General features: G+C 37.2%; 4 protein-coding genes and 1 long non-coding RNA gene across 16 annotated transcripts; 2 read left to right on the forward strand and 3 right to left on the reverse strand.

Moving 5' to 3' along the window:
* Window positions 1-325: 325 nt before the first annotated feature.
* LOC105450707 (neurofilament heavy polypeptide-like) lies at window positions 326-4536 on the reverse strand. Its single transcript, XM_011690670.1, has 5 exons — window positions 4291-4536; window positions 1798-3861; window positions 1589-1717; window positions 1353-1503; window positions 326-624 (listed from the first exon to the last, which is right to left on the reverse strand). The coding sequence occupies exons 1-5, from the start codon at window positions 4313-4315 to the stop codon at window positions 528-530; spliced, it is 2466 nt and encodes an 821-aa protein (XP_011688972.1). The 5' UTR covers window positions 4316-4536; the 3' UTR covers window positions 326-527.
* Window positions 4537-5210: 674 nt separating this feature from the next.
* Window positions 5211-12305, forward strand: LOC105450714 (dnaJ homolog subfamily C member 10-like). 2 transcript variants are annotated; one of them, XR_974488.1, is made up of 14 exons: window positions 5211-5291; window positions 5429-5802; window positions 6101-6254; window positions 6380-6596; window positions 6773-6984; window positions 7151-7375; window positions 7478-7678; window positions 7839-7974; window positions 8073-8291; window positions 8377-8652; window positions 8734-9007; window positions 9097-9313; window positions 9407-9710; window positions 10178-12305. XR_974488.1 is itself a non-coding variant. In XM_011690687.1 (13 exons), coding segments are annotated over exons 2-13 (2385 nt in total). In that variant the 5' UTR covers window positions 5211-5291; window positions 5429-5800; the 3' UTR covers window positions 9659-12305. The 2 variants fall into 2 exon arrangements, 1 of the variants encoding a protein (XP_011688989.1); XM_011690687.1 differs by having other exon boundaries at window positions 9407-12305.
* LOC105450712 (EH domain-containing protein 3) lies at window positions 12239-20294 on the reverse strand. Of its 7 annotated transcripts, none has more exons than XM_011690679.1 (7): window positions 20052-20294; window positions 15594-16088; window positions 15160-15473; window positions 14968-15076; window positions 14538-14856; window positions 14149-14319; window positions 12239-13566 (listed from the first exon to the last, which is right to left on the reverse strand). In XM_011690679.1, the coding sequence occupies exons 1-7, from the start codon at window positions 20088-20090 to the stop codon at window positions 13361-13363; spliced, it is 1653 nt and encodes a 550-aa protein (XP_011688981.1). In that variant the 5' UTR covers window positions 20091-20294; the 3' UTR covers window positions 12239-13360. The 7 variants fall into 7 exon arrangements, with proteins under 7 accessions (XP_011688981.1, XP_011688988.1, XP_011688987.1 ...); XM_011690686.1 differs by lacking the exon at window positions 20052-20294 and adding an exon at window positions 17375-17390; XM_011690685.1 differs by lacking the exon at window positions 20052-20294 and adding an exon at window positions 17366-17378.
* LOC105450711 lies at window positions 18045-22036 on the forward strand. Its single transcript, XR_974487.1, has 2 exons — window positions 18045-18158; window positions 21674-22036. It is a non-coding gene; the product is annotated as an uncharacterized LOC105450711 (long non-coding RNA).
* Window positions 21822-26788, reverse strand: LOC105450709 (lysosomal acid phosphatase). 5 transcript variants are annotated; one of them, XM_011690677.1, is made up of 8 exons: window positions 26616-26788; window positions 26128-26531; window positions 24934-25167; window positions 24235-24330; window positions 23791-24030; window positions 23088-23397; window positions 22752-22963; window positions 21822-22326 (listed from the first exon to the last, which is right to left on the reverse strand). In XM_011690677.1, exons 3-8 carry the CDS (start codon window positions 25102-25104, stop codon window positions 22183-22185), a joined length of 1173 nt encoding a protein of 390 aa, XP_011688979.1. In that variant the 5' UTR covers window positions 25105-25167; window positions 26128-26531; window positions 26616-26788; the 3' UTR covers window positions 21822-22182. The 5 variants fall into 5 exon arrangements, with proteins under 5 accessions (XP_011688979.1, XP_011688976.1, XP_011688980.1 ...); XM_011690674.1 differs by having other exon boundaries at window positions 24934-25242; XM_011690678.1 differs by lacking the exon at window positions 26128-26531.
* Window positions 26789-27447: the final 659 nt, after the last annotated feature.

The following is a 27447-nucleotide window of genomic DNA, read 5'->3' on the forward strand; positions in this document are numbered from 1 at the left end:
ATGTCTTATTATATAATTTTATAATATTAATAATTCAAAGTTTTCATTCTCCCATTTCAAGATATAAAATTTCTCCCAAAAGAAAATACAAAATTTTGTGAAAAATCTTAGAATCTCTTTACTCCTAGATCCTCCTTCATACTTAAAAAGCAACAAAAAAAAAAAGAAAATATAATTCATTAGTTAAAAAAGCAAACTTATTGTGAAAATGTAAATTTTTACAAATACATGTATTACCAATTTTTTAAATTTGCATTTACGGTAATAAATCAATTATACGTGTGGGAAAAATAATATTTTAGTTTTTCCCTTAGAAAAAAAAAGGAGTATATGATACACGCCTTAATATTTACAAGAGTATAATTAAATAAAATACTCAAATTATCTCTTTTGAAATTCTCTCCTCAAAAGTTCTTAAATTAGCAAAAACACTTTCATATTATGAGAGAGAGAAAAACTTATATAATAAACTACGTCAACAAAAAGAAAGATTGGGATGCATGACATATAAAATGATTTTTACGCATTTAGATTAATAGATTGCGAGCCTTCATTTGCAGTTCAAATCGCCGATTTGTTCGTACACCCTGCAATACCATCCGCGTTTCTGCTTGCTGCTTCTCCCTGCAAATATTCATATCTCGTGTAAAATTTTATATTGAATTTTATTTTCAAATTTTACACACACGCACACTTAAGCAAAATAGTAGGTCACAATAACGTCGAAATGACGTTAAAATAATTCATGATTAATCGGAAAGTAACTTATAATCATTTTAAAGCTATTTGATGTTATGATGACTTTTTGTGCTGCTTAGGTACAAAAAGTCATCATGATATCAAAATGGCTTCAAAATAATTATAAGTTACTTTCCGATTAATCATGATTTATTTTAATGTTATTTTGACGTTATTGTGATATTAATAAACAGATCTATAGCTACATTAATAAAATGAAATATAATTACAAAGGCTCCAAGAATAAATCAAATATCACGAATAAAATGCAATGTAAGCCTCCGCAGTTGTAGGTGCATGAATCAATGAAATATTTTACAATGAACAAAGATTATACTTGCTTAACAATTCATACAGTTGTTATATTAATGCAATTATTGCATTAATATAATAACAACTGCAGCGGCTCACATTGCTTTTTATTCATGATATTTGACTATATCTACATTATTCAATCTAACACTTTTAAAATCCTTTTCATCACATACAGTCGTAATGTTCAATAAAATTTAATTAAACCCAAAATTATCTTAAGCTTCTAATACACATAAGGATAGTCTTGCAAATAATCTGTTCTATAAAATATATATATTTTTTAAATAAATTTAGTGTACCTTGAAAAAACAGTTTGTTTCTTCAACATAACGTGCGTGGCTTCCGGCTTTTTCAATTTAAATCCAAATCTGTTGTGAATACCGTCTCTTGTATCGCTCGGTAATAGTTTCTTCTGATCCGCCTTCCCTTCTTTCAAAATTCTGTTAGCAGCTACAAAAAACGATTTATACAAAATGATTAGCATTCATAGAAATTGCCAATGTACACGGAATAATAAATCAAATCATCAAATTACCGAACGCTAGATGTCTGGTCTCCAAACGTTTCTTCGCATCTACAAGCGATTCTGACTTGGCAAACATTTCCTCGTGTATCCTTCCGAAATTCGGCATTTTCTTTTTCATCGATGATTTTTTCTCTGTAACTAAATTCAATGTTATTAGAACATAACAATAAAAGCGAAATGAATGTAGAAGAACGAGCGACTTTTTGATTTTGCTTTACCTGATTTCTTTTCAACTGACGCAAACGTCTTTGGTGTGACTTGATTAATTTTGCTCAACTGAGTGCTCGGTGTGCCGCCGTGTGCTCTCGGACTTGATCTCTTGAAGGGAGAAATTAGCGAGTTCCGATTGAACTTTGGAGATTGAACTTTTTTCGTTTGAGATTTTTGTGCTGAATTCATGGCATTATTTCTATACTGTGCACCAACATTATGTAATATACTTGATCGTGATCCGTTGAGCTTGTTAACCGATTTCTGCGCACTGTCTGCGCCAGTTGTTACATCCGCAAAACGTACTTTAGCCTTCTTAACCGTGTTATCTCTCGAGCTTAAATTCGCGTTTACTGAAGTGCGCTTCTTGACCATTTGTCGTAAGCTCGGTGTCTGCGGTTGCTCCAATTCATAGGTGTTGTCCTTTTGCTGCTTTTCCATCGTATTATCCTTGTCGTAGGTAGTGTCCCGTTTCACGACGTTCGAAAGGCGAGATTGACTAGTATCGATAATTTCTTTATCAAATAGGAAAGGTGCAGACACATTTTCGATACCTGTACTTTTATCCATCGAGCTAAATAGCTGTGTATTGGACTGATTCCTGTGTCTAGTTAATCTAGCATTGAAAGACGCGTTATTTACAGAATCGATAGAAGTATTGGAGATCGTCAAGCTAGTGTCTCTTAATGCAGTTTTCTCCTGTCGTGGAGTGGACGACTTTAAGGGTGATCTATTCTTTCCTTGTATCGGCGTATTATGTTTAATTCTTGGCGATGCTCTGTCAGTACTACCAGTCCGTTTCTCCATACTACTCTTCCTTAAATTTGTGCTGGAATTTCGCTTAGGAGACGCACCTGTCGAAGTCTTTTCCATTGACACCAATAACTTGGAATTGCTCCTTGTCCCGCTTGAGGGAGATTTTTCTTTGACTGAAGTACTCAATTGGATTTTGCGTGCGACCATATATTTCCGTTTCATGCTTTCGGGCGACAGCTTCTCCAACAGCACCACCGGTTCCGCCAGCACGTCCTTTATTTGCGAGGCCGTCAATGTCTTTTTTAATTTTGGACTTAATAAACGACGTTTGATTGGAGATAAAAACTTTTCCTTGGCCAAAGGAGATTCTTTTGCGCTGATCCTGGATGTGTTGGGACTCTTAAGACTTGACGTAGCACCGGGACTAGCGGGAGACGTGCTCGGCGTGCTCTTTCGCACCCGGGATGGCGACAACTTCAATTTGCGTACCTTTGATTTCTTCGACTTCGGGGACTTCAGCACTATTTTCGGAGATTTCGAGAATTTACGTACAAATTTCTTTAAATTTATATCAGACTTCTTGCGCTTGTTTTTCACCGTCGGTGACGTCGATGCACTTTTGTCGGGCATAGGACTACTGCCTAGACTGCCCTTCTTTCTCTTTCGCGATATCTTACTGTGAGAATTACTACTCGAGTTTTCTAAGCTCTCGGAACTCTCGCCCTCGGCAGCGAGGGACAACTTTCTTGGGCTCTTAAACAGCTTTGATATGGCTAACGAGTGCGTCTTTGGAGAGCCTAGGGAGATCGGTGACTTTTTGGGTGTCTTCTTAGACCTGTGAGGTGTGAGACTGAGCTTGGGGGGTGTGCTCTTGGGAGTGACTCTGCCAGGCGACATTTTTGCCTTCTGTTCTAACTCATTAGGCATTTTCTCCAGACCTTTCGAGACGTTCAAGTGAAGCAAGTTGGTCTTGACGAGTTCCACCGTCGCGATATTGTCACAATGCCTGTCTCTCAATATTTTAATTGATTCACCGAGCTTCACGTTCTGCTCATCTTGCGCTACAAGTGCATCCGCTTTCAAATTAAGTCTCCGGCGAGTAGTTCTCTTCTTTGGGGACCCTTTCAACGTTACCTCGGGCGACTTCTTTCTGTTGCTCTGCTTAGTCGAGGCTTCCGAAGCGTTCTTCCTAACGCTCGCCGACTTCTCCTTCCTCTGGGACTGCCTGACCTTCTGCGCCAACTCGGCCACATCCTGGCTCACATTATTTATCTTCTGTGCCTTAGATCTAGTAGAGACGGCAGATTCCGCTGTTGCTGCAAAGTAACGAGATATCTCAAAATCCAATTTTCCATTCGAAGCCGTCGAAGGCTTCGCGAAAACATCTAAAGGTTGACTCGGGACTCCCGATCAAGCTCCAATTAACCTACCAAATAATGTAATATCAGGGATAAAATTATTAATTAATTATCGTTCGAAGGAGAAAAATTAAGGATGGCAAATTGTACAACTTGGAAATCCGGCAAACGATTGAGTCGAGGCTTGATTGAATCGGGGCTTGGATCCGAGCCCGCTCGACGACGGAAATTGGGCAATTTCACTTCGAATGGCGATTAAATCACGATTCGACAAACGTGGCGTTTCGAAAGCCGCGCGCGACGAGACGCAAGGGTACCTGCATCGCGTCCGAGGGGAGCGTATAACCTTACATCCGAAGCCGAGGGAGGGAATCGTCCAGGACTCACCTGCGCGAGTCCGTCTGGGCGACATCCGTCCTGCTCTTCACCGCCGTTCGCAGATGATGTGCTCCGCTCCGTCCGGCGCGGTCTCGTGAATACACCTCTCGGTTATTCCGGCGCGGCCGAACCTTCCGCTGCCTCGACGATTTGTTTGGAATGTCTAATTCAACTTGAACGTGGCTCTAGTTGGCACGCCGCACGGAGGGAGATCAACTTCGGCCGATGCTTGCGCGCCTATTTCAACGACCAATCGCGACGCCCGCGCGGTTTCCCCGCGTCCCGGATGCGCGCGCCGCCGTTGACCGGCGGCGCGGCGGCGGGCCCGAGATTTCGAACGTAGCGACGTTAACCGACGCCGGACGTGCGGATCGCGTCTGCGGCGCGCGGGTCGCTTAAAAGAGTGTAAAAGTCTGAAATTAAAGATTTAGAAATTATAAGGCACGAACGGCTCGTCCGACGGCGAATACGCCGCAAAAATCAGATATTGACTCAAAACAGACGTGTAACTCACGAAGAATCGCTGATTAAAACGGTTGTAATTATGATTATTGCAACTGTTTCGGACCCCCTGATGTTGCCCTCCTCAATATTGCAAATTTGAAACTTCCCGCAGGTATTATTGATCAGATTATAATAATCGAAAGCTAATCGTTTAGAAGAGAGAAAGGAAAGTGCGATGCTTCGTATTTCGGAACATATATGTATGCTTGATTGGAAACGCGCCTTAAGCATGCGTGACGTAGCGTGAATGCAGCGTTTCCAGCTGCAAACGAATAGGAGGCAGCTGGACACGCCACTCGCTGTAGCCAATCGTTCGCCTTTATAGAAAAGCAGTAAATTATACATTTTTTTTTTCAAAAAAATCATCTTTTTTTTATTACATAAATGCTTTAGAAATAAATATGAATACTTATAATAATATATCACATATATTGCCGCAAAATTATAATTTTTTTTACTGTTACCATGATCCTTTATGGATAATCAAACACAGATGGTAACTGATGGTAACTATATAAAAATGTAGTTTTAAATAAAATTAACTGTCAGCAAGCTATAAATATATGGATATGACTAAAAACATTGGTCTAATAATAAATCAAAATTAATTTTATATTTTTGGCTAAAATTGCTTAAATTTTAGCAATTGCCAAACAGCGACGCCAACTCCCATGAGATTGGCGATCTTTAATAGTATCTCATCGGTGGAAACGAATACGATAGAAGAGAATACGTTGGTCGAGTTATAACACTTATAACTGGAAGCTGCAGTACACTTATGCGAATAATTGTCGCCACACATGTGTATACTTTCTCGTAACAATTTCGAAATTCAGCTTGAGCAGGATCGGTGTGCGTGGTTCTCCAAACAGGGTCAAATGATATCATAAGAGCGTGGGAGTAAATGGAGAGATACGTGGTGTTACGATGAAAGGCTCACTTCGGCCTAAAAGAGTGGAACATCAAATTATTACCGTGCAACACATTACCGTGAACTGGATAAGATTTTATAGACATGTATGTATACAATATTCAAATTGAAAATCTATCGAGAAAAAGATTTTTTATTAACTATATATACTGACGCTGCGGTAAATTCTTGTAAAATTTGCAGAATTTCGCAAAAGACTCGTTCCTGTTTTCTTGCCACTGTTTATGCAAAAAGCATGAAAAAGAAAATAATTAATTTGAAGATAATTTTTCTAATTGCATTAGAATAAATATTAAATTAATATAAAACTTTTGTATCATAATATGAATTTAATATAATATTTGTATGTAACGTTTAATGACACATTTGTACTTATTGTTGCAGGTATAAAATTATCGTTGTTCTCTCTGTTATTATTTCTTTTACGCGAGGAGAAGATTATTATGAGATCCTTAATGTAAGCAGATCCGCTGATCAGGATGAAATCCGCAGGGCTTTCAAGAAGCTAGCAATCATCCGTCATCCTGACAAAAATATCGTATGTGAATATATTAGTGTGAAATGTTATATTGTCTGCGCTTTTCTATTATATATTATACTTTGCGATATATACTATATATTTTCCATTAAATATATATTAATATTTTTTGATACTTTTTTCAGAACGATCCAAATGCTCATGATAAATTTGTCAAATTAACAAAAGCCTATGAGATACTGAAGGATACTGACTTGAGAAGAAAATACGATCTTTCTGGAGAAGATGGTCTTAATAACTATCATGGGAAACAAACCTATCATTCTTGGGGTTATTATCACAACAATTTTGGCTTATATGACGATGACAAATATGTCATCAATTTGAAAGAAAATGATTATTGTGAGTATATATAATTTTTTTCATGTTTGATATTAAATGTAAATTGATATATATATATATATATATATATATATATATATATATATATTTATATTTATATTGACATGCTAAATATTAAAAATTATAACTAAACAGAGTACTAATATAATGTTATACGTATGTGTATCTCTGGATAGACGGAAGTGTTATTAACTCTGACTTAAACTGGTTTGTGAACTTCTATTCGATGAGATGCGGCGCCTGTCATCAGTTAGCACCGACTTGGATGGAAGTTGCTAAGTTACTTAATGGCATCGTGAAAATTGCAGCAGTTAACTGTGTGCTTGACAAGAGACTGTGTTACGAAGTAGGAATCCGTGCTTATCCTACATTGCTCTATTTCCAAAAGGTATTAATTTATTGTGCAGAGAGAATGCCTTATTGCTTTCTCTTCAGTCTTGTATTATATAATTTTTAAGGAAATTATATATAATTACTATAGTTTTAGATATCTCTATAAACCAAATTTGTTAGCTAAATCAACAGGAAATATTAATTCACGTTTTGTTTCAAAGAATTCACAGTATGGAGTGCAGTACAAAGGTGAATTGAGACAAGAGGCCATTACGCGTTTTGCAATTGATCGACTAAATATTCACGTACCGGAAATAAGTGAATCTCAGTGGAAGGTATTTATACGCGGCAAGAATATCATTCAGAGGCCTATGTTAATTTTTATATGTGACGATCAACAGAATTGTTTTACTCCCGATGAGAGAATTAAAGTAGCGGCTACATTTGTAAGTGTCGTATTATTTTTATTGACATACACGATTTTACCAAGACACAGTGACTATTATTAGATAATTAACATTGTAATATACAGTGTAATATTCTTTCAGGATAAGGTAATTAATGTAAAAGTGTTTACATGCCAAAATGACAAGATATCTTATAACACACACGTTGTATATCTACCGATGCATAATGCATCTTCTTGGGAGCCTATATTCCTTGATAATATTTATGATATAAATACATTGATAGAAAAGCTCATAGATCTCTTGCCCGGTCCACAAGAGCTATCTGACAGTGATTTTGAAGTAAGTGTTAATTCGTTACATACTTTTATATTAATTATATGTATTATATATGTTATTATTTTTTTTGTATAATATATTTGCTATTTGTTATGTATATTCTCTGTATAAAATTTCTATTTTGCTCTATTTTCATCGAAAGTATTCATTATATAATTTGCAGCATATTAGGGAAATGAAGTCCCTGGCTTCTAACGTCGCCTGGCTTATATGCTTTTACATTGGCGATGCTCTTACATCGAATTTGCGAGATTTGAACTTAGAAATGAAGAAGTTTTCGATCAGTCATATTAACCTAGGTAGGTATTTTGATAATTCCCATTGATGAATATCATGCTGAATACAAAATATTTACACAATATAAAATTTTTACACTGTATGAAGTACTATATTGTAGGTAAAATAAATTGTGGCAGAAACGGGCGACTTTGTTCTAAATTGGGAATAAATCGTTATCCAATGTGGGGTATGCTTAAGCCTGGTGGAGCATTTGAATTGAATCACAGAGCGGACACGAACAGTGATATCATTAAATTTGTGCAAATTAGTGTGAAAACTACAAACGTTTGGAGCCTCTCTGCGGAAGAAGTGTTATCGATATTACAAAGGAACAACGGTATTACATCGTAAACGCGACTCACACTTTTTTTTAAAGCGCTTTTTTAAAGCGACAATACTAACTGTAGCAAACAATGTTACAGGAGATGAAGTGTGGTTTCTAGATTGGTTTACACCGTGGTGTCCACCTTGTATGGAATTTCTGTCAGAACTCCGGAGGGCATCGCTAGAATTTGATGCGTCAATAATTCGTTTTGGTACCATTGATTGTACCGTTCACAGTACACTATGCCGACAATACAACATACAGTATTATCCCACTGTAATGCTCATAAATGGCAGCAATACATACCAGTTTACATTACCAAAAACAGCTGAGAATGTCGTCCAATTCATTAACGAGAAAAGAAACCCTTCAGGTAAAAGATAACGCAAAATAATTACATTTATTGCGCTCTCGCTTGTTTTCATTATACATATATCTGATTGTTTCGATACAGTTATAGAATTAACAACGAAAAATTTTCACAAGTTGAGGAATAAGAAGAATAAAGACATATGGATCGTTGATTATTTTGTTCCATGGTGTGGAGCGTGTAAAAAATTGGCACCTATATGGATAGCCGTTGCAAAATCGCTGAGCGCCTTGCCATTTGTAAATGTTGCTAGTGTAAATTGCGAGGTTGAGACTTCCTTATGCAAATCCCAAGGAGTGCGTTCTTATCCTGATATTAGAATGTATCCATTAGGAAGCGAAGGTCTAAATACAGTCGCGTAAGTCATTATATTTTTTGCAATATTCACCATGCATTCGTGAAAAAAAAAAAACATAATTCAATATGCATTCATTGTTTATATTACAGCTTCTACGGACCACGAAATGGTATTGGCCATATTAATATAGATATAGTATCTGTATTAACATGGATAACGTCATTCTTTCCAAAGAAGATCCATGATTTAAATTTTTCTGACTGTCAGAAGCTATTGGATAACAAGCATATGTGGATCGTCTTTTTCTATTCGCCATATTGTCAACATTGTCAAAAAATGGAACTTGAGCTTGAAATTGCTGCTCAGGTAAATGCTATTTCGTTGTAGATCAATTTTTAGCTTTCACAATCTATATTATGATAGCAGCCAGCTAGATTATAAAATCTGCTTTAATTTCAGTTGTTGCAGAAAGTGAAATTTGGAAAAATTGACTGTTCCCCCTATATGCACGAATGCAAACAACATATAAAACAAAGTAAACAACAATCTATGTATACAGAATACTTTCCGACGCTAATATTGTATAATTCAAAGCAAAAGAAAAATAAGCACGAAGGTGTCGAAATTGTTGCGAAGACAGCCAAGGCAATCAGAGATGAAATTTTAGAGATTATTAATACTCGCACGAAATCATTCCACGACGAACTATAATAGAGAAAGTGCCTAAATTGAATTTAAGGCTTTTATTTTATCATTGCAGTGATGTGTGATCGCTTTCTTTGCAATATACAACGTTATTATTGCAGTCATGTATGAAAAAAAATTATAAATAGCGCACATCACAGAAATACATTAAGGGGTCATCACGCTTTTGACAAGAGACAAAGGATTCGGAAGATAGATTTGTAAAATACTGCATTATATATGTATATCCTTCATTGATAAAAGAATGCATATAATTCGATCTTATATATTTTTAACACGCTTAATAATAAACATATGGAATGACAGGTGATTAATTATAATTAATAATTAACTATATAAGATCGAATTATATGCATTCCTTTGATCTATCATTCTATGTTTATATTAGGTGTGTTAGAAATGTAAATTTAAATTATATGCATTCCTTTATCATCAATGTAGAATATATATAATACATTATTTTACAAATCTATCTTCCGAGGCCTTTTGTCAGAAGCGTGGTGACCCCTCATCGTATTTCTATGGTGTGTGCTATTTTATACAATTTACACAAATATACAGAATCTACAGTTTTAATATCGGTTCCGAACGACCTAATTTAGAGAGGTTTTCATGGGATGATATATTCTCAGTGGATTGCCGTTGCGATTACAAATTTTTACTATCAAAAATTAATTTATTTCAATGTAGATATAAGAAAGAAAATTTATATGATCTCTGCTAATTTATGGTACATCATCTGATATCGTAATTTTGTTCAATCGCTGCAACGATATATGAAACAGGAGTCGTACAAAACGAAAGTAATGTACTTATCTGTAAATGATATATTGCTCGATCGCAAGTGGTGTCTGTCGTTTACCATGATATGTTCCACGACGCTTCCAAAAGGAACAAAGAAGAAAACTTAGACTAGATATAAATACTTTTAGTCCTGTTGTGATACTTTTATACATTTTTTTATGTACATAACAATTAATAAAATGTCTGAGAACAAAATAATAAGACCTGAAATCTCAATTATCATATTAAAGATTTAATCACGAAACTCTTTTTTTCGAATACTTATCGGAGGTTTTGTTTGTACAGTAAGAAACACGAATATCATAAATTTCATTTATTAACATGAGATAAACTAAATTGCTCTTATTTTTTAATATTATTGGTATTTTTAAGATGTTAAAAAATAAGTTTCTGCGGTGTTCTCTTTTTATAAACGCATTACAACTCGATGGAATGAGTTCTTTCTAAAAATAGTGTTCGTAAATATAACTATTACACAAATATAAGAGTTGATATAGAGATAAATATATTCTATAAAAAACGCTGGACCATTACGATTCCGTGCGTGTTTGTTGTTGTTATTTAAATGCAATATATATCCAAATATTTTATATATAAAATATTTTACATTTTACACATATAGATATTTAAAACTATTTGTAGAGTTTCAAAACTTAAAAACATAGAAATGAGGAGAATATAGAATGTTAAAAGTATCTAAATGTGCCGGTGCTTCTTTTCATAAGTTTTACGAATATACTTTCTGATATCACATAAAATCGCGGCATGCGAAGGCAGTGCTAATAGAAAAATGCAATTGAGAATTCAACAAAGTAATATTATAGCCGTTTTTACAGCGTATATAATTAAAGAACAATAAATACATAACTTCTGTAACATCAGGTTCGTTGAAACAGGATTCATGGAACAAAAAAGCTTTTCAATATCAAAAGTATTAATCAAAAGTATTAAAAATTGCCAATATAAATTATTTTAGCTTCTTAATATTGCAATTTATGTGCAATTTTTATTTGTAACATTATATTTTTGGTCGATGTCGCAGAAGAGACGAAACCTAACAGTTACGGAATATCATAATTCCGCAATGGATTTGCAATAAACATAGACTGCATTAAATTAATTTAAATAATTAAAATTTTTTAACATATATTGCATATTGCTATCTATAGGTAAATAATAGTGAAAGAAATTGTATTTTTGTTAAAACATCGAAAGTTTTTAAGAATATTTTGGTCAAGTTGATTAAGTTCTATTTCTATAGAGCTTAAAGACTACTATTAATACATAAATTCGTTCAACTATTTAAATAAAAATAAATTGTTACAGTTTAGGTTGTTCTCGTTTTGAAATATGCAAAATCTATATTTTTAATCCAGTCTTTTATCTTTTTTTATATTTTCACATAATCTATCTTCGATTTATTTTTTCTTTTTGTATAGAATATTCTAAAAAAGCTTAATTTTTACAACTTTAAAAACATAGTCGATTAACTCTAAGTAGAAAATAAATGTATCGGTTTCAATAATTTGTGTTATTTCGTTCGATTTTTGGTCACAAAGTATTTTCAAAAATTTTAACTTCATATAAGCTTATTGCATCTCCGGAGAGAACATATTTTTAAAATTAGAGCGCATCTCTCGAAAATATTGTGTATATCTCTTTCTTAAAAAAAAATCTATTTGCTGCTCTTACAATACCTCAATGCAGTCTCACATTCATTAATCAGCGACATTTTGTGTAATTCAGGACACACGCATGCATACAAAAAGAATTTCGAAGTTATAAAGCAAAAATATAAATATAATTTCAAGATTTTTATATCGATATAACAACTTGATATATCTTAAGGCTCCTAACTATTCAGCCAAAAATTCCACGTTAACGGCGGCGACACTATATCGCGGTAGGAATTAGAATCTTGTTCATCTAATCATACTAAGGTCCGTTCTATAATACGTCACATGTCGGTGTCGTAAGAATTGATTAATCGCAATCAAATGCGAAGAGAATATTCAAATGTAATTGGTTAATTCTTACTGCTTACGACATATTGTAGAACGGACCTTACTGTGAAAAACTGTTGACCTTACTGTTGACAACAAAATTTTTTCTTGCATGCCATTTCATTATTATGTATTTAATTATGAAAATGTAAACTAGCTGTCTCGTATCAAGTAAAAATGGACAGAAAATAATATTATATTTTAATTTTATATGTAAAAGCATATTTTTCATTTTTTTAAAACAACTTTCACCAAACCGTATGTTTTTCTGTCTAAATATACTTCATTTTACATGTATTTTACGGCTATTTACTGACTGTTAGGAGAAAAAAAATAACAGTTCCATCATTTTTACAAATGTTTTAAAGCGATTCCATTTTTTGTTTCATCCATATTTTCTTTATTTATAAATGGCATGCAAGAAACTTTAACATGCCATTTCTCGCTTACGATTCCAATGGCCGTTATAACTAGTCAAGAGCCTTAAAAGGAAACAATTAATGCTCTAAATTCTTTATATACTATTATATCAGTATAAGTATCGCATACTATGTGTATATAGTTATGTATATGTGTAATCTCTATACATTTCGGAAAAATATTGTTTGAAAGATACCCACATATCTCTTTTATGGATGTCAATCGCTGATCAATATTACACAATAACTCTTTAAAGATTGCAAATATATATGTCCCCTGGCCTTGATTACCAATGTAATAATAGTATACACATAATATGATACAGAGCTGGTTGCAAAAGTATAATTTTATAATTCTCGAATCTGTGAACCGCTGACATTAAATGCACGATTAATAAGTCGTGCTTTAAACCCACCGTCTCGCGGCTCTAAATGTGTGTTATTTTGCGAAACGTGATAAATTACAATAAAAAATTTATATATTATATATCGCGTTTCGATGGCGGTATTAAATGTTCCGGTAGCTCAGCCGGTAGATCGTATCCTTCGAGCTTCACGTTAATTAGATGCATGGCTAAGGCAAACTCGTCGGAATCTAAGAATCCGTCTTTATTAATGTCCGAAAGCTTCCAGATCTTTCCAAGCACGCTGTTCGGCAATTTGGACTTGACCATTTCTGATTTGGCCGCTGGTAACAGAAAATTATACATTAATTAGAATATTCTATATTTTAAATTACAATATCTATCATGTACAAATATGTATATATTTGTATGTGATAGATATTATATATTTATATGTAATATCTATTACATAGACATATATATCACAATTCTATCTAATAATTTTATTTGTAGAAGCCGAGCTAGTTAGTATTGATACTAATTGTGTTTGTTTCAAAAATTTTTTTAACTGGTATTCGCAGGTCCAGTATATTCGACAAAACTTTAAATTAATATATCTTTGCTTAAAGTCAACGTAATCGAATAATTGTTTTTTCATTTTGCAGGTCAAACTTCAAGAAATAAGATTATGTTAATCAAAATTGTGTAAAAGGTTATAAAAAAACATTTGTTATAAACATGGAAATTTGGTACATAAATGAAAGAAAATATCTACTGGATCCGCGAACACAGCATCCGCGTAACATCCTGGAAAGACTATCTCTAGAATGTCCAACGAAGAGGATATCTTAATATCTCTAAAGGATATCTTAAATATCATTAGAAGCAAATAAATGCAAATATCACTCGTAAAAAATCAGCCTTACCTGCTCCCGTAATTTTCCCATCTTGTGGTCCAAGCGATTCGAAGATGCTGTCATATTTATATCTTTCCTTGTTAACAATCCATTCTGGTTCACCTGCACCCGCATCGATTCCTTCTCCTCTTTTATATCCAAATGGACTAACTTGATCTTCTACACCTTCAAACGCTCCTCCTAAAATAGAGTAAAGTATATACAATCTGTACCTATAAATTTACAGTATGCAAATACCACGTATGAAAATAATAAATATCGCACATTGTCTTGTATTCATTTTTTAATCAATTTATTCATCTACCTTTTAGCAAAAATTTTATGAAAAATTTGAACAACTTTTTGTATTTCGATTCACAATTACAAAGATTTAAGTGTAAACAAACATTGACAAATACCTTTAATAAGTGGTTCCGAAACAGTGGTGACTTCTTCATGTGGTATCATGGCCATAAGCTTCGCGATGTCTTCAGCGAGCATCTTATCCACCACTTCCAATAACTTAGGCTTCAGGGGATTAAATTTACTAAACTCGTGATGTGCTAAGCTCTCTTGCATTTTCTTTAGATCCGGAAAGTCACCCGGTGAAATCTGTTGCTCCCTCTGAATTTGATCGTAAGTCTGGCCCAAATTTTTTATCAATTCCTTCTTCTTGGTATCCTTGCCAAACATACTGGGCATGTCTTTCCGTAAAGCGCTTATTATGTAAGCGTGCACCTGTAAATTGATGCAGAATATAAGAATCTTCCTTTACCGTTTATCTAGTCTAAGATCTTTTCCAAGAAATCATTTCAATTGTAAAAAAATTAATGTAGATTCTTTGTACACCTTTGCTAAACGTGCTCGTTTAATTAAGTCATTGAGTTTTCTTAATGCGGCATTTTTTGGAAGCGACTGCATGTCTTTGAATAAATCTTGCTCTTCATCTTCAAATAATCTGAAAGAAGATTCAAACGACACTTAAATATGGAAACAAATAGAAATAGAATTGAGTAAAACAGAAGATACGAGAGAACTTACCTTCTATTGACATCATATCTTAATGGCTGATCCCAAAACGAGCCGATATAAACCCTAGCCACTTCGGGAGTTTGTAATACCTTTCCCAACGACCACATTAAAGCACCGTATACTCTCATGAGCTGCTGATGGTCTATCATATCAGCCTTATTGAGGACAATTCTGATTTTATCGTCGTGCCCACGTAAGGCCTCGATAGATCTACGGAATTCATCCGATATATCAAGCTTGTGTGCGTCAAACAACAAGATAATCCTATCTACGCGCTCAGCGAACCATTCTAAAACACCAGTGAAGTCATAGCCTCTGTCGACCTGAAGGAAAAACACATTCGGTGTATTTAGAGTACATTTATCCATCGTGTTACAAATAGACATTTTAAATAACCTGTATAGAAGCGGAGCTTCTTGCACAAAAAAAAAAGCAACACATACCCGTTGTTTCTCGCCGGACAATATACCGGGTGTGTCCACTATAGATATGCCCTTCAAAACGGGCGAAGCCACGGTCGAGCATTGAAATCTGTTCAGGAACGCATTGCCGAATTTCGAGAGTGGCCTGAACTGTTTGTTCGGGTCCACAACCAAGGCGTTTCCAGGAATGACTCCCTCCTTCTCTTCGTACATGACCGCGATAAATCGATCCGTGGTGGGCTCCGGCCCGATCCTGATGCCGGGGAACTCCCTCTCCAACAGGTATTTGATAAACGTGGTCTTGCCAGTGGAGTACTGGCCGACCAGGAGGATCATGGGTTTCGCGTCGAAGTCCGGATCGTCCAGCTGCGGCGAGTGGAAGTCGTGGAACTGATAGTACTGCTCCAGCGGCAGCAGTTTGGCCTTGTATATCCTCTTGAGGCCCTCGGTGACATTTTCGAAGAGATCCTGCTTGCTGTTCTCCTCGCGATTCAGCCAGCTGAACATGTTGGCGACCTGCAACAAATCGTAGAGTCCTGCATTCCCGCTGCTGAACTTGTCATCGAGTATACACACACACACATAAACACACGCCACGTGCACACGATCGCCTGAATTCCGAGGACACGGTCGCGTTAGCGTAGTCAAGTAACTCGTCGCGTTCCTGTTAATTACATTTCCTTCATTTGAGCTACAGTGAGACTATTATTCTAGAACCAGTCGTCCGGGACTGGAGGAACGCGGCCTACAAAGAAAAAAAAAACGGTTGAGGTTATCACATATCAATTATATATTGGACTTCCGCCTCCCGATTCCACGCCTTCGTGGGCTTTCAAAAAAAGCGGACCGAAAGACATGTCGCGTGGAACGGGTGTTATCGTATCTGCCCACTGGAAAACTCGGCCATGCCTCTCTCGTTCTAGAAAGCAACCTCTCTAGGCCACACCACCTTCCTTCCCCCGAGATCCCGTTCCAGGCACCACCTCCTTCCTCACCGAGGGGAACAGCGAGTCGCGACTGACGAGAACCGCTGAGACCGCGACGGACTGTACTTCAGAGACGAGGTACTTGAAGCGAGGTTGCGAAAACGCAAAAAGTGCGAAGAGGAACACGTGGACGGGGCCCAGGGGAGGGGGGTAGGCCAGGGCGGGAGGGAGGAAGGAAGGAAGGAGAATCCAGAGAGCAACGTCGAGCGCACCAACCTTTGCTCGGATCCGCCGGTCAAGGATGAGCGGGCGCGCCTGACAGAGCGCGACGGACGGCGCGGCGAGGGTGAGCGCGGACTAACTAACGGGAGAGCGTGGCGGCGGAAGGCGCAGCGCTGCTCGGCCAAGACGACGACGAGGTGGTCCGCCGCCGATGTGACGTATGCGCGACCCGAGCCGATCGCGGAAGATCGTGAGCAACGCGGATTTCCGGAGCGGACGTCGTGGTGGTGGTGGTGGTTGCGGCTGCGGCGGCGTCAGTGGTGGTGGCGTGGTGGTGGTGGTGGTTGCCGCTCGGAATGCCTCGGAATTACTGCCACGCTCGCGCCAGCACGGTGACACGCAACGGTGGAAGGCGCGTCGCGCCGCGGCCTGCGCGAGCGGCACGGGAGAGCGAGCGGATCGGGAGAGCTATCGCGAGGCGGAGCCGCGTCCGATAAATTTAGCCGATAAACCGGGATTGATTATAAGGCTCTTGCCTGGAGAGGAGATAGACGCGACTGACGGCACACCGCACAGAGCACGACAACACGACTCCAGTCAGTGCTGTGTGTCGGACAGGACTGACAGGTTGTCGACACAACTCACATAACCTACCGTACGGCATTGGGCCCAGTGCCGACAACTGAGTAACTGACAGGCGCGAAGAGAGAGGGGGGGTGAGAGGAGGGGGGGGGGGGAAGCGTGCTGACTAATAGGACATACCGGATTATTCGCATTATTACGGATTATAATTAGCCGTTCTTGTAAATATTAATTATGAGCATATTTGTTTAAATTTAGGAATAAATTAAGCAGTAAGAGTAAATGAATGAATAAATCAATCACCATGGCTGAGTTGATTATATTGAACGGAAACCAATTAATGCTAATTATGTGAACATGCACTTAATTACAAATTATATGAATAACTCAAGTAATTATATGTATGAATAAATGAATAAAGAAATTAAAATTAATACGGCTGAATTTACCGAACAGAATAAGCCAATGAATGTTAGTTATAAACATACACTTATAAATTACTTATTACAAATAAATTGAGTAATACAAATAAATAAATTAATAATTAATTAATACGATTGAGTTTAAAATTAGACAAGGAAAAATGAAGAGAATGGGAATGCGGAAATCAGCTTGATAGAGGAGATTTTTACGATTAATAAGCTTTTAACTGCAATCTTGAGGGAACAGGGTGTTCGAGATAATCGCGCTTCATCGCAATTTTGATCGGTTCCCGAACGCGGCGCGAGGGTTGCGTGCGCATAGTTCAGATCGATGATCGGGATCGACGCGATAATTCGCGGTCGAACACGGCGTGCTTTGTCGGGGGAGATGCCTCATCGCGGATCCCGGGAAAACAGACGCAATTAATTATAAGGTAACCGGAGACAGAAACCGGAGTTCAGACGCGGCGAGGAAACGGAATTTTCGATATCTATTTTCTTTCTTATTTTATTCCTACATATATATACTGTCGAACGCGATCACGCGACGATCACCTGCGCGGTTATGAGAATTCCGGCAAGAGCTATTAGCCACTTTCCGCTTTCAGATTTCCACGATTCTTGTCGCATTTCGCGATTTTCGTTGCGAAACGAAACCCATCAGAGCATTCGCGCAATATTCCGGGCATTCGCCCTGCATCTTGCGTTTCTCGCACGCGTTCCGCCGCGCCGAAGTTGGACACTCTCTGTTCCCGTTTCCCGCGTACGTAAGTTGCCGACTTTGATTGCTGTACGCGAATTATCTTTTAAATTTTCGCCGTCTTGCAAACGCGAACGAGTCGCGCGCGATGTCTGTCGTTCGACGGGCCATCGATTTCGAATCAACGAGAATAGCTCACGCGTAGCGCGTGCGATCGATTCGCGAAAGTTCCTCGTCGTTTTCGTCGTCGATCAATGCGAGGGATACCGAGGAACGCGGAGAACGCGTCAAGGTATAACAAATATCGTTTTCGATCAAAGGTTAGAATTAAGAATATCGGTAGAGGGTTATGAAATTAATCCGCTTTTTGAAGGCGAAGAATAATCGAATGAGAGCTTGCGTTATTATCATATATAATTTATATAATATTATATAAATTGTCATGTATATAAGTATAATAAATATATATATTAATTTATATATACAAATTATATACAAATTATATATATGTATAAATATTATATATATTATATATGTTATATATATTATATATAAATTAATGAATAATAATTTATATTAATATGATATCGTAAAGTAAAATTTGTTATATATTCGAAAGCGCTAAATAAACGATGCTTCCTCTCTTCCTTTATTTCCTCTTCATCTTCATCTGCATTAACGAACGGAACTCTACTCCATTAGCAAACAACAAAACTCACATATTTTTTTTTCTATTATAGTATACCTCGTAAGCACGTTAAAGCGCGTCTATGTTACTATGTGGGGAAATTGTTAAAAATTAAGAAGACGGTAATGGAGCAAGCTAACAGCTTCGTAAGCAAAGAAACTTGAAGGAGATGTATTTAGCAATTTTAAAATCGACTCTCATTACTTCAATTTATTCTTACTTATTATGATTTACTTATTTATTATTTACTTCACTTTATTACTACAGCCGTTTACTTTATCTATTTATTTCAGGAATTGACTCCTTTATTATTTTTCTTCCCTTTAAGTTTAAGAACGTAAGTAATTGCGCCGATGTAAGTCATTAAAACGGGGAAACATTTAGCTGATGGATATTGCCACCCACTCGCGACAGCCATTCGCCTTTCTTTACATTTGCTAATGAGAAAATAGATCTGCGGAATCGGGAAGATATATATGTATATGTAGGGTGTTCCTGCAGATCACTATAGGATTTCCTCCTATAAAACAGTAAGTTATGCAACGCTGTAATGGTAAATGAATGACAGTGACATAACGAAGGCGTAATGTTAACAATGTGTGGCCATGCCACAGGAGAGACAATCGATAGCTATGACCTTCTCCCATCATGCGAGCTCGATCGCGGAAACGTTTGATTCGAATCGCGGGCAATCGCGGCGGATTCGCGCGAATAAAACTTAAATCGTTAAACGGTGAGTCATGAAAAACGATAAGCACTTCTGTCTTATCTTTCCTGTTAAATACTTAGCATTCAATCCATCGCATTTCCCTTGACATCGATTGACATAAAAAATGAATTATTGCGGAAGCGAGATACAATTAATAAAAGCGATATCATCGCGTATACTCAGAAGAAGGATTGTAATTGCGATATCGATTCGCCTCACAGCGATCTTACCTGAAAGGAACTTCGCCTATCGGGCCGAAATACTGTCATACTGAATATTCGCCTTCGATAAATATTTAATTATTTCGCCGTCACTTGAATTATTCTCTCGGCTCGCAACACTTATTAGCAAAATATAAATTTTCCACTTTTTCTCGCGACAAGCCGCGGACTGAAGGAGTTGATTGAAATCAATGAATGACACAGCGTTTCGTTCAATTTATCCGAAAGTAGAGCACGCATTGAGATCGGAGGTGTATCTCCTATTGCACCGAGCGCGAGCTGCAGTTTAACCGTTTAATTGTTAATTGCGCACGCACTATTCGGCGCAACAGACAATAGCTCGCGCCAATAATCATACATGATATTACGCAATGATATGCAAAACGGGTCCAGTGTCAGCCGGTGTTGCATAAGCAAAACGGGCACATCCCGGTTTAAACGATTTCGTGTCCATTTATTCGTCTTAACAAGCTTCGCTTGAATTACAACCGGTTTGCAGGGATACCGAGTTGTAATGTGCACATATTATGCGCTCGACCGTGCAGACATTTGTAGTTCTCCCTAAGGAACTGAATGCGGATGTCTTCGCAACGTTGAATTTTGAAATGACTGGAAAAATTCAGCATTATCAATTCGCTGTGTTCAAATATCTCGGTAGCTTTTTATAATCTATTTTTATGTTTTATAAGAATAACTCTTTTACAATAATTTCATATTTTCGTCATATGTTTGTTCATATAAATTTTTATTTAATAAAAAAATTCTTGTTAATCACTTCTTTTGTTATTATATGATTATTTGATTACATTATTCAATTAAATTTTTTTTATCTTGTTTATTTTGCACTCGCAGTTGTTGCTTGCAGGTAATTTTTAAACGAGTCAACTCTTAATTTTTTAACAGAGATTATATATCATAAAAGAGTTCAAAAGAAATAAGAGTAACTGTATTCTTATTTCCCGTTTAAAAATTACCTGCCAGCAGCAATTACGAGTGAAAAATGAACAAAAATTTTTAACACAACTATTCTTATTTTTCTTTGGGATTCTTTTATAATATTCTCTGTCTTCTGTTTAAAAACAAAGAGTTAACTCGTTTAAAAATCGTCTGCAAGCAGTAATTACGAGTGAAGAAGAAACAAGATAAAAAAATTTAATTAAATAATGTAATCAAATAATAATAATATAATAAAAAGAAACGATTAAAGAATTTCTTTGAGAGCTTCTTGTAATCTTATATTCTTTAAGAGAATATAATTTCATATTGGAAAGCAATACAAAACGATATAATGAAAATTAATTTTCGTGGGAAAATATTTTCTTAGAGAGACGAAGAGATCTTTTAAACTGTTTCTCGTACAAAATTTTCTATCTTATACTCAAGTCAGTAGAGATATCGCTGAAATGACATTCTTATCATTTATCAGTATTGCATAAGACACTGCAGACGATCCCATTTCTGTTACTGATAACCATTTTGGTGATTATTTGCAACAAGGTATCAGAGGCGCCTTCTGTGCCAAACTCCACGTACTGTGCACTCATGCCGGCAAATATAAACATTTATTAAACGAGTAATTTTTTAATTACACTTGTTTGCATTTAATACCTATATATATTTTATTTTTACAGAATTCGCATGGCAGATGGATTCGCTCATCAATGGATTTGATGTACGTAGGTGGAAAACGAAATACGTATTCGAGCAACGACGTTGTTTAATAGCAGCGGATCAACGTAAGCATAATAAAATTTTTACTGTCGCAAAAATATAAAACGCTTCAAGTTTTATTTCTATTTTATTTTAATGTCTATCATATAACGCTATCATTTTGTGATGATACTATATATGAATGGATAAGTCTATATGGTTCCTTAATTGCTAACATTGACAACAATAATACAATTTACAAGAATAATAGTTACAAATATTAAATGACAGTTCCCATACTCAAAACTGATTTAAGTAGGTACCGATCTCGAGATTACATATATTTAATTTTTATATATCACACATTAAATGATTAACATTTTATATCTCTTCGCTCTGCGCACGTAGCAATGATTTCACGTGAAAACGCGAGCGAATCAATTTCAATTAAGTACAATTGTTATGAATTATTACATAAAACTCAGCGGGTTTACATTTTGCATTCCGCGTCCCAGTCGTTCGGAATCACTTCGTGCCACACTTGCTTCAGGTTTTGCAATAGGCAAGGACTGGCGCAGTTAGGAATTTCCAAACGATGCGCGTTCTCCGTTTTCGTATTGTTGTAATACAGCGCCTTTGATAACAAAGAGACAAGAGTTATATAATTACAGTAATTATTATATTATTATAATTATAATATTAAATATCATTAGAACAATAATTGCGAGATATAAGAAAGACGTTTAGATAATTATACACGCGTATATAATATTAATATGCAAATATATGGACTATTTTAGAAATTCCGAATGACCCTCAGCAATTATGCATAATTGCTAATTGGCTACCATTAATTAAATTAATCACGTCTCACTTCCGGTAATTACGCATTATAATGCCCATTATAATTTGTAATAATAACGACAGTGTAATAAAGTGCTTACAGGTAGAATTTGAAGCGTCGTAACGTTTACGCGAAACAATTTCTGATTATAAAAATATTCACACGGCAGTATCATCGTAAACTTTTACGATGATGACGCTACGATATAAACATACCTTCACTTCTTGGCCGGCTCCATTACTGGCCTGATGTAGCTCCAATATGAGCGTCGCCCCGTAATCGGGCTTAAAAAGCTCATTCGTAAATCCCATTGTCCTCATCACGTTGACGATAGTTATGTCGTGAGCGGAATAAAAATAGGATCGTTTCAGCTTGGGACCGCTCTTACTCTCTTCCATGTTGCGTAAAATCTCCTTCAGCAACGGGCCTGAAAAACATGATCGGTACAGTTTATACAATAGAAGATATCTCGCGTTGCAATTTTAAAGGGTGCATTCGCAGCGATATTTTTCGTCAGCTTCGGCAGCTTCGAGACTGTCGCGTCTCGTTACCTCCGCGAAGACGTTGCTGAGTAGTGCTGTCGGTGAAGATCGTCAAACTGCGAGCGGCTATTTCGCGCATCTCTTTGTTGTAATAAAATTTCCGTGTCCACGGCGGAAGCTTTAAACCATTTTCCTCCTCGATCTCGAGGGTGTTGTAAAGAAACTCGACGTCGGTGATCGTGCTCATATTCTGTCCGGTGTGCTCCGTCAATTCCTTATAATACTCGGCCATCTTCTCGCCCGATCTTCTTGCCTCCTCTATGTATGCCTGTTTTAGAGCTTCCTCCAGCCTCGGGCATGGCGCCTTCACCGTTATCAGCTACAATAACACATCACCGTATTGAAAAATAAGCTTCTTTATAGACCTGCATGTTCCCGGCAAGTAATTTATCATTTAAAATTGCTTGGATGTATATCTTCTTGTTATACGAGACGATTTTAACTCGAGAGAGTTTTCGCAACGTAAAATATGTAGCAATTTATGCATAAAAATCGCTGGTTATATCGTAGGTTGTAACAAATGACGCAACAAACTTGTTGCAATCTTAAGTTTACGAATTACGCATTTTTTTTTCTTTCTCGAACAACAAAATAAGCAGTAAAAAAAAAAGAGATTTTTCTCTAGGCAAGGAGGATAGTGCATAGGATTTCTTGACGTAAAATTTTAAACTTTCTCTTCACTTAACATTATAAATCTGATCTTTTGTCATACCTTATCCAGTTCCCGTGGTATCGAGTGCACAGGAACGGGGATCCATGCCAAACCGGGCACGAACATGTCCTCGGGTCCCGGCACGAACAATCCGGCGAGTAATGCCTGCGCCGACATGACGCACCGATCCGCGTAACTGCTACGCACCAGCATGTCCGCGCTCACGAATTTACGACCGATTACGGCGCCGTATTTCAAGCGTATCCACCGACCCACGTTATACAGTTGATGCATTCCTTTCTGAAAGCGGATTTCGAGATTGATAACGCGCGCCCTATTATTCGCGCTCGATAGCGCGTTTTACAACCCGCGACGCATATATGCCGTGCGCGAAGATGCGATTTAATTTATGGCAAGATCAGACATATACATATATTATCGTGTATTATGTACGGGAATATAGTATCGATTTCAATGCGGTGTCCGCGTGTATTTCATTCGAACCTTGGTCAAGGCGCCCCAGCCACCGGGCCAATCGTAATTTATGTAAGGGTCCTTAGGGTAGGTCTCTGTCGGAGTTCGGTCGCCGTGGCGAAACAGCTGTCAAAAAACAATGACGATTTCCGTATGAGAGAAATACTATAGTTTACTTAACATCACTTACGCGAGTGTTCACCGCGTATTTCCTCATCTAAGGTCCAGTTCCACAAATGTAAAATTAACTTTAATCTCGGTTTAACTTACTGTTTATGTCTCTCTAATTCTTAGATTAGAAAAAAGATAAAGCGAGTTTGAACTTCGGTTAAAACGAGTTAATTGTGAAACCGGGCCTAATGAGTATATAATCTCTGACTATAATTCCCGAAGCAAGATTCATTTAAATGCTGTTTTTCGTCGTTTAAAAAAATCGGAGTAATATACATATGTTTAAAGTAGACACACATATATTTTTAATTACCGGATATTCTATATATTTTAACAAACGTTGAAACACATTGTTCTATTATTTTACACATTGTTTTTATGATGTTAAAATAATACTCGTTAATTAAAATATATCTCGTAAAATTGTGAAATTAATATGTATGATACAAATTTTTCGTTAAACGAAAGATTAAAATTAAATCAACGCTCCGCGTATGGAAGCGCGGGACCGGACGCGGGTAGGATGACAGGGCCAACTGTTACAAACGAGCTACTCACAAAAACCACCTGCTGTAACGTGTCACGTTCTCCGGTAACCGGAGATGCGAACGCGGTGTACGCCAGCATCATGCAGGCGATGAAGGTCCCGAGCATGACCACGCTCACGCAAACGCCCAGCTTTCTGGTGCGACAATTACCCGTCGACGTTCGTCCTCTCGCCCAATCCATTTGGCCCAATTACACGTTTCCCGTTGTGGCGATGCCAAGTAACTTCTCCGATCGCAGACTAGACTGGTAAACGAGAGCTCGTTAGCGGCCGGCGTAATGAGTCGGGCACAAACCGACAGTCATTTAGGCGCCGTCTCCCTTTGTGTAAAATACAAGTTTAGTACACGTGCAACGTTATATGTCGTACAATTGGCTGCGTTCGGCAGAGAAAACGGATCAGCGGGCGCTTAAGTGCCTCTCTTTATTGTGGCTACATTCCAAAACGGGCTTTCAAGAAAAATTTTACTGAATAACGCAAACTATAGCTCTTTATAATAAAATTTTCCTTGAAAGCAACGTTTTAGAATGGCGCCTATGATTGGTTTCTGCATTTAGATCCATAGCGAAGATCCAAAGGCGAAAACCAATCATATTAAAGATGAGTCACTGAGCGCTCACTGATCTGCTTTCTCTGCTGAACGTACAGCCATTGAAAATCGGCTGCTAGCTCTGTTTATTTCAACGTCGAAGGTATCCCCCTTCAATTCGTGAATTATCATTTTAGTAAAATAAAACTCTAGATATCCAGACCTGACTGTATACAACAATAACAATGGAACAAAGAACGTTATAGCGAAGGAATAAAAATTATAATCTTCTCAAGTTATTTGAATTTCGATATCCATATTGAGAGTATAATATCTAAATTACAAAATTACTACATATCTCTTGAAAGCCCTATCGGAAAATTTTTTTCTAATATTGCGTAACAAATATTTAAAAACCGAGGAGACTCCCACGTTCGAATCAAAGAAGAAGTATTAAGCTTTTCTTATTTTCGTGAAAGGTCATGGTTGGCTTATCCGGCTTCGCAAACAAATGATTCACTGAACTCAATTAGCGTCAGATCGTTTCTCCGATACCCGGTACGTGTATTAGAAAAACACTTGCTCCTCTATATCAGATAAAAGAGTAGACAAGCGTGCGTGCTGCCGTGTTTATCGCCGGACTTCTCTATTATCTGTCATGTCATGGCAGATTTACCTCCGTCCGTGCACGAGCGCGTTCGTTCGACTGTGTCCGCACAATTCTTAAAGCCCACCCGTGTACGATACGGCACTGCGTGTCGACCCGGTGCGCTGCCGAAGCGGCACGTCGTCGTGCGGTATCCTCGTCGTGTCTCTCCCGTAGGCGCGCGGAGCAGAGGGAGACGCGAGATGCGCGTGCTGCAGCGTGAAGCACGCCGAGATCGCGGAAATCGCGCACAGCACGTGATTCACGATCCGCGAACGTGACGGCAGTCGATCCGTTGGGACTTCTCGCGGTCGCGAATCCGATAACACGCATACGCTAGCTGTTATATTATCGTCCCGGAATCACGCGGAGTCGTCCCGCTCGATGGAAGTCGACACACGCGCGCGTTCTCCTCTTCGCAGCTCGTCTTCGCGCTGCGCACAATTGGAAGATCGACCGTGAAGGCTATATATATGTGTGTGTGTGCGCGCGCGCGTGCATTCGTGTGTCATACTTACGTAAACTCAGCCACACTGATGAATGCGCATCTGGCTTTCCAGTTGTACCAGTTGTCTCTCGATTGTACATCGGCGATGCGTTTGTTTTTTTTTTTTCTTCCTTTTCGTCAAGTGATCTTGTTCGATGACTGTGCAACGTCTGAATTTGATCGAGCGATTATCGTTAATGGCTCTAATGGTCTCTTAGTGACCTTTGTCTCTTAGTAACGGCGCTGATAAAAATTTGATACCGTTAATGGCTTTACACAGACAGAATACAGATGACCGCGTGTTATAGAATTATTGGAATGATGAATGTTATTATAAACATGTTATTATAAACATGTAACTTCATTATACACACACTTTTTTTTACATTTTACTCTTTTATATTTCAAGCCCAAGTATGTACAGTCATGGACACATCGGTTGCGACACTTTCTTTTTTATAGGTTTCAAAACGCACTAATATTTTGCAAATGCGGCCACGATTGGCGTTATACTGTCTCTAGACTAAAGATAGTACATCGTGGTTCGCATTTGCAAAATATTAGTTATCTATAAAGTATATATATATTATGTATATTAAATATATATTAGAAACCTATAAAAAAGTGTTGCAACCGATGTGTCCACGACTGTACAAAAAAAATATTTTTTACGCTCCGCTGAAGGTGCTTCAAGTATTTGCAAAAATAATTTTACATCCTTTATCATTTTTTTGCGAAATAATCAAACAGACCTTTGACGTTGACTGTATTGAAAAGTTGCTATCTCATTGTTGTAATTTACTGCAAGAAAGACTTCTTTATTGTGTCCCCCCCACTCTAAAATTTAATGACAAATAGAGGCA

The sequence above is a fragment of the Wasmannia auropunctata genome, unplaced genomic scaffold (genome assembly GCF_000956235.1).
Source record: "Wasmannia auropunctata unplaced genomic scaffold, wasmannia.A_1.0 LD336057.1, whole genome shotgun sequence".
Taxonomy (NCBI): domain Eukaryota; kingdom Metazoa; phylum Arthropoda; class Insecta; order Hymenoptera; family Formicidae; genus Wasmannia; species Wasmannia auropunctata.

Coding starts and splice junctions, on each gene's coding strand:
- LOC105450712 (XM_011690679.1), bottom strand. CDS start 20,090: ATGACAGTATTTCGGCCCGATAGGCGAAGTTCCTTTCAG. Junction 16,089..20,051: donor ATAGGCGAAGTTCCTTTCAG/GTAAGATCGCTG, acceptor GATTTGTTGCAG/GTCGCCAACATGTTCAGCTG. Junction 13,567..14,148: donor TGGGAAAATTACGGGAGCAG/GTAAGGCTGATT, acceptor TTCTGTTACCAG/CGGCCAAATCAGAAATGGTC.
- LOC105450707 (XM_011690670.1), bottom strand. CDS start 4,315: ATGTCGCCCAGACGGACTCGCGCAG. Junction 1,504..1,588: donor GACCAGACATCTAGCGTTCG/GTAATTTGATGA, acceptor CGTTTTTTGTAG/CTGCTAACAGAATTTTGAAA. Junction 625..1,352: donor AAACAAACTGTTTTTTCAAG/GTACACTAAATT, acceptor GAATATTTGCAG/GGAGAAGCAGCAAGCAGAAA.
- LOC105450714 (XM_011690687.1), top strand. Junction 6,255..6,379: donor GTCATCCTGACAAAAATATC/GTATGTGAATAT, acceptor TACTTTTTTCAG/AACGATCCAAATGCTCATGA. Junction 7,679..7,838: donor TATCTGACAGTGATTTTGAA/GTAAGTGTTAAT, acceptor TATAATTTGCAG/CATATTAGGGAAATGAAGTC.
- LOC105450709 (XM_011690678.1), bottom strand. CDS start 25,104: ATGGATTGGGCGAGAGGACGAACGTCGACGGGTAATTGTCGCACCAGA. Junction 24,331..24,933: donor CGTTACAGCAGGTGGTTTTT/GTGAGTAGCTCG, acceptor GTTTTTTGACAG/CTGTTTCGCCACGGCGACCG. Junction 23,398..23,790: donor TACCACGGGAACTGGATAAG/GTATGACAAAAG, acceptor GTGTTATTGTAG/CTGATAACGGTGAAGGCGCC.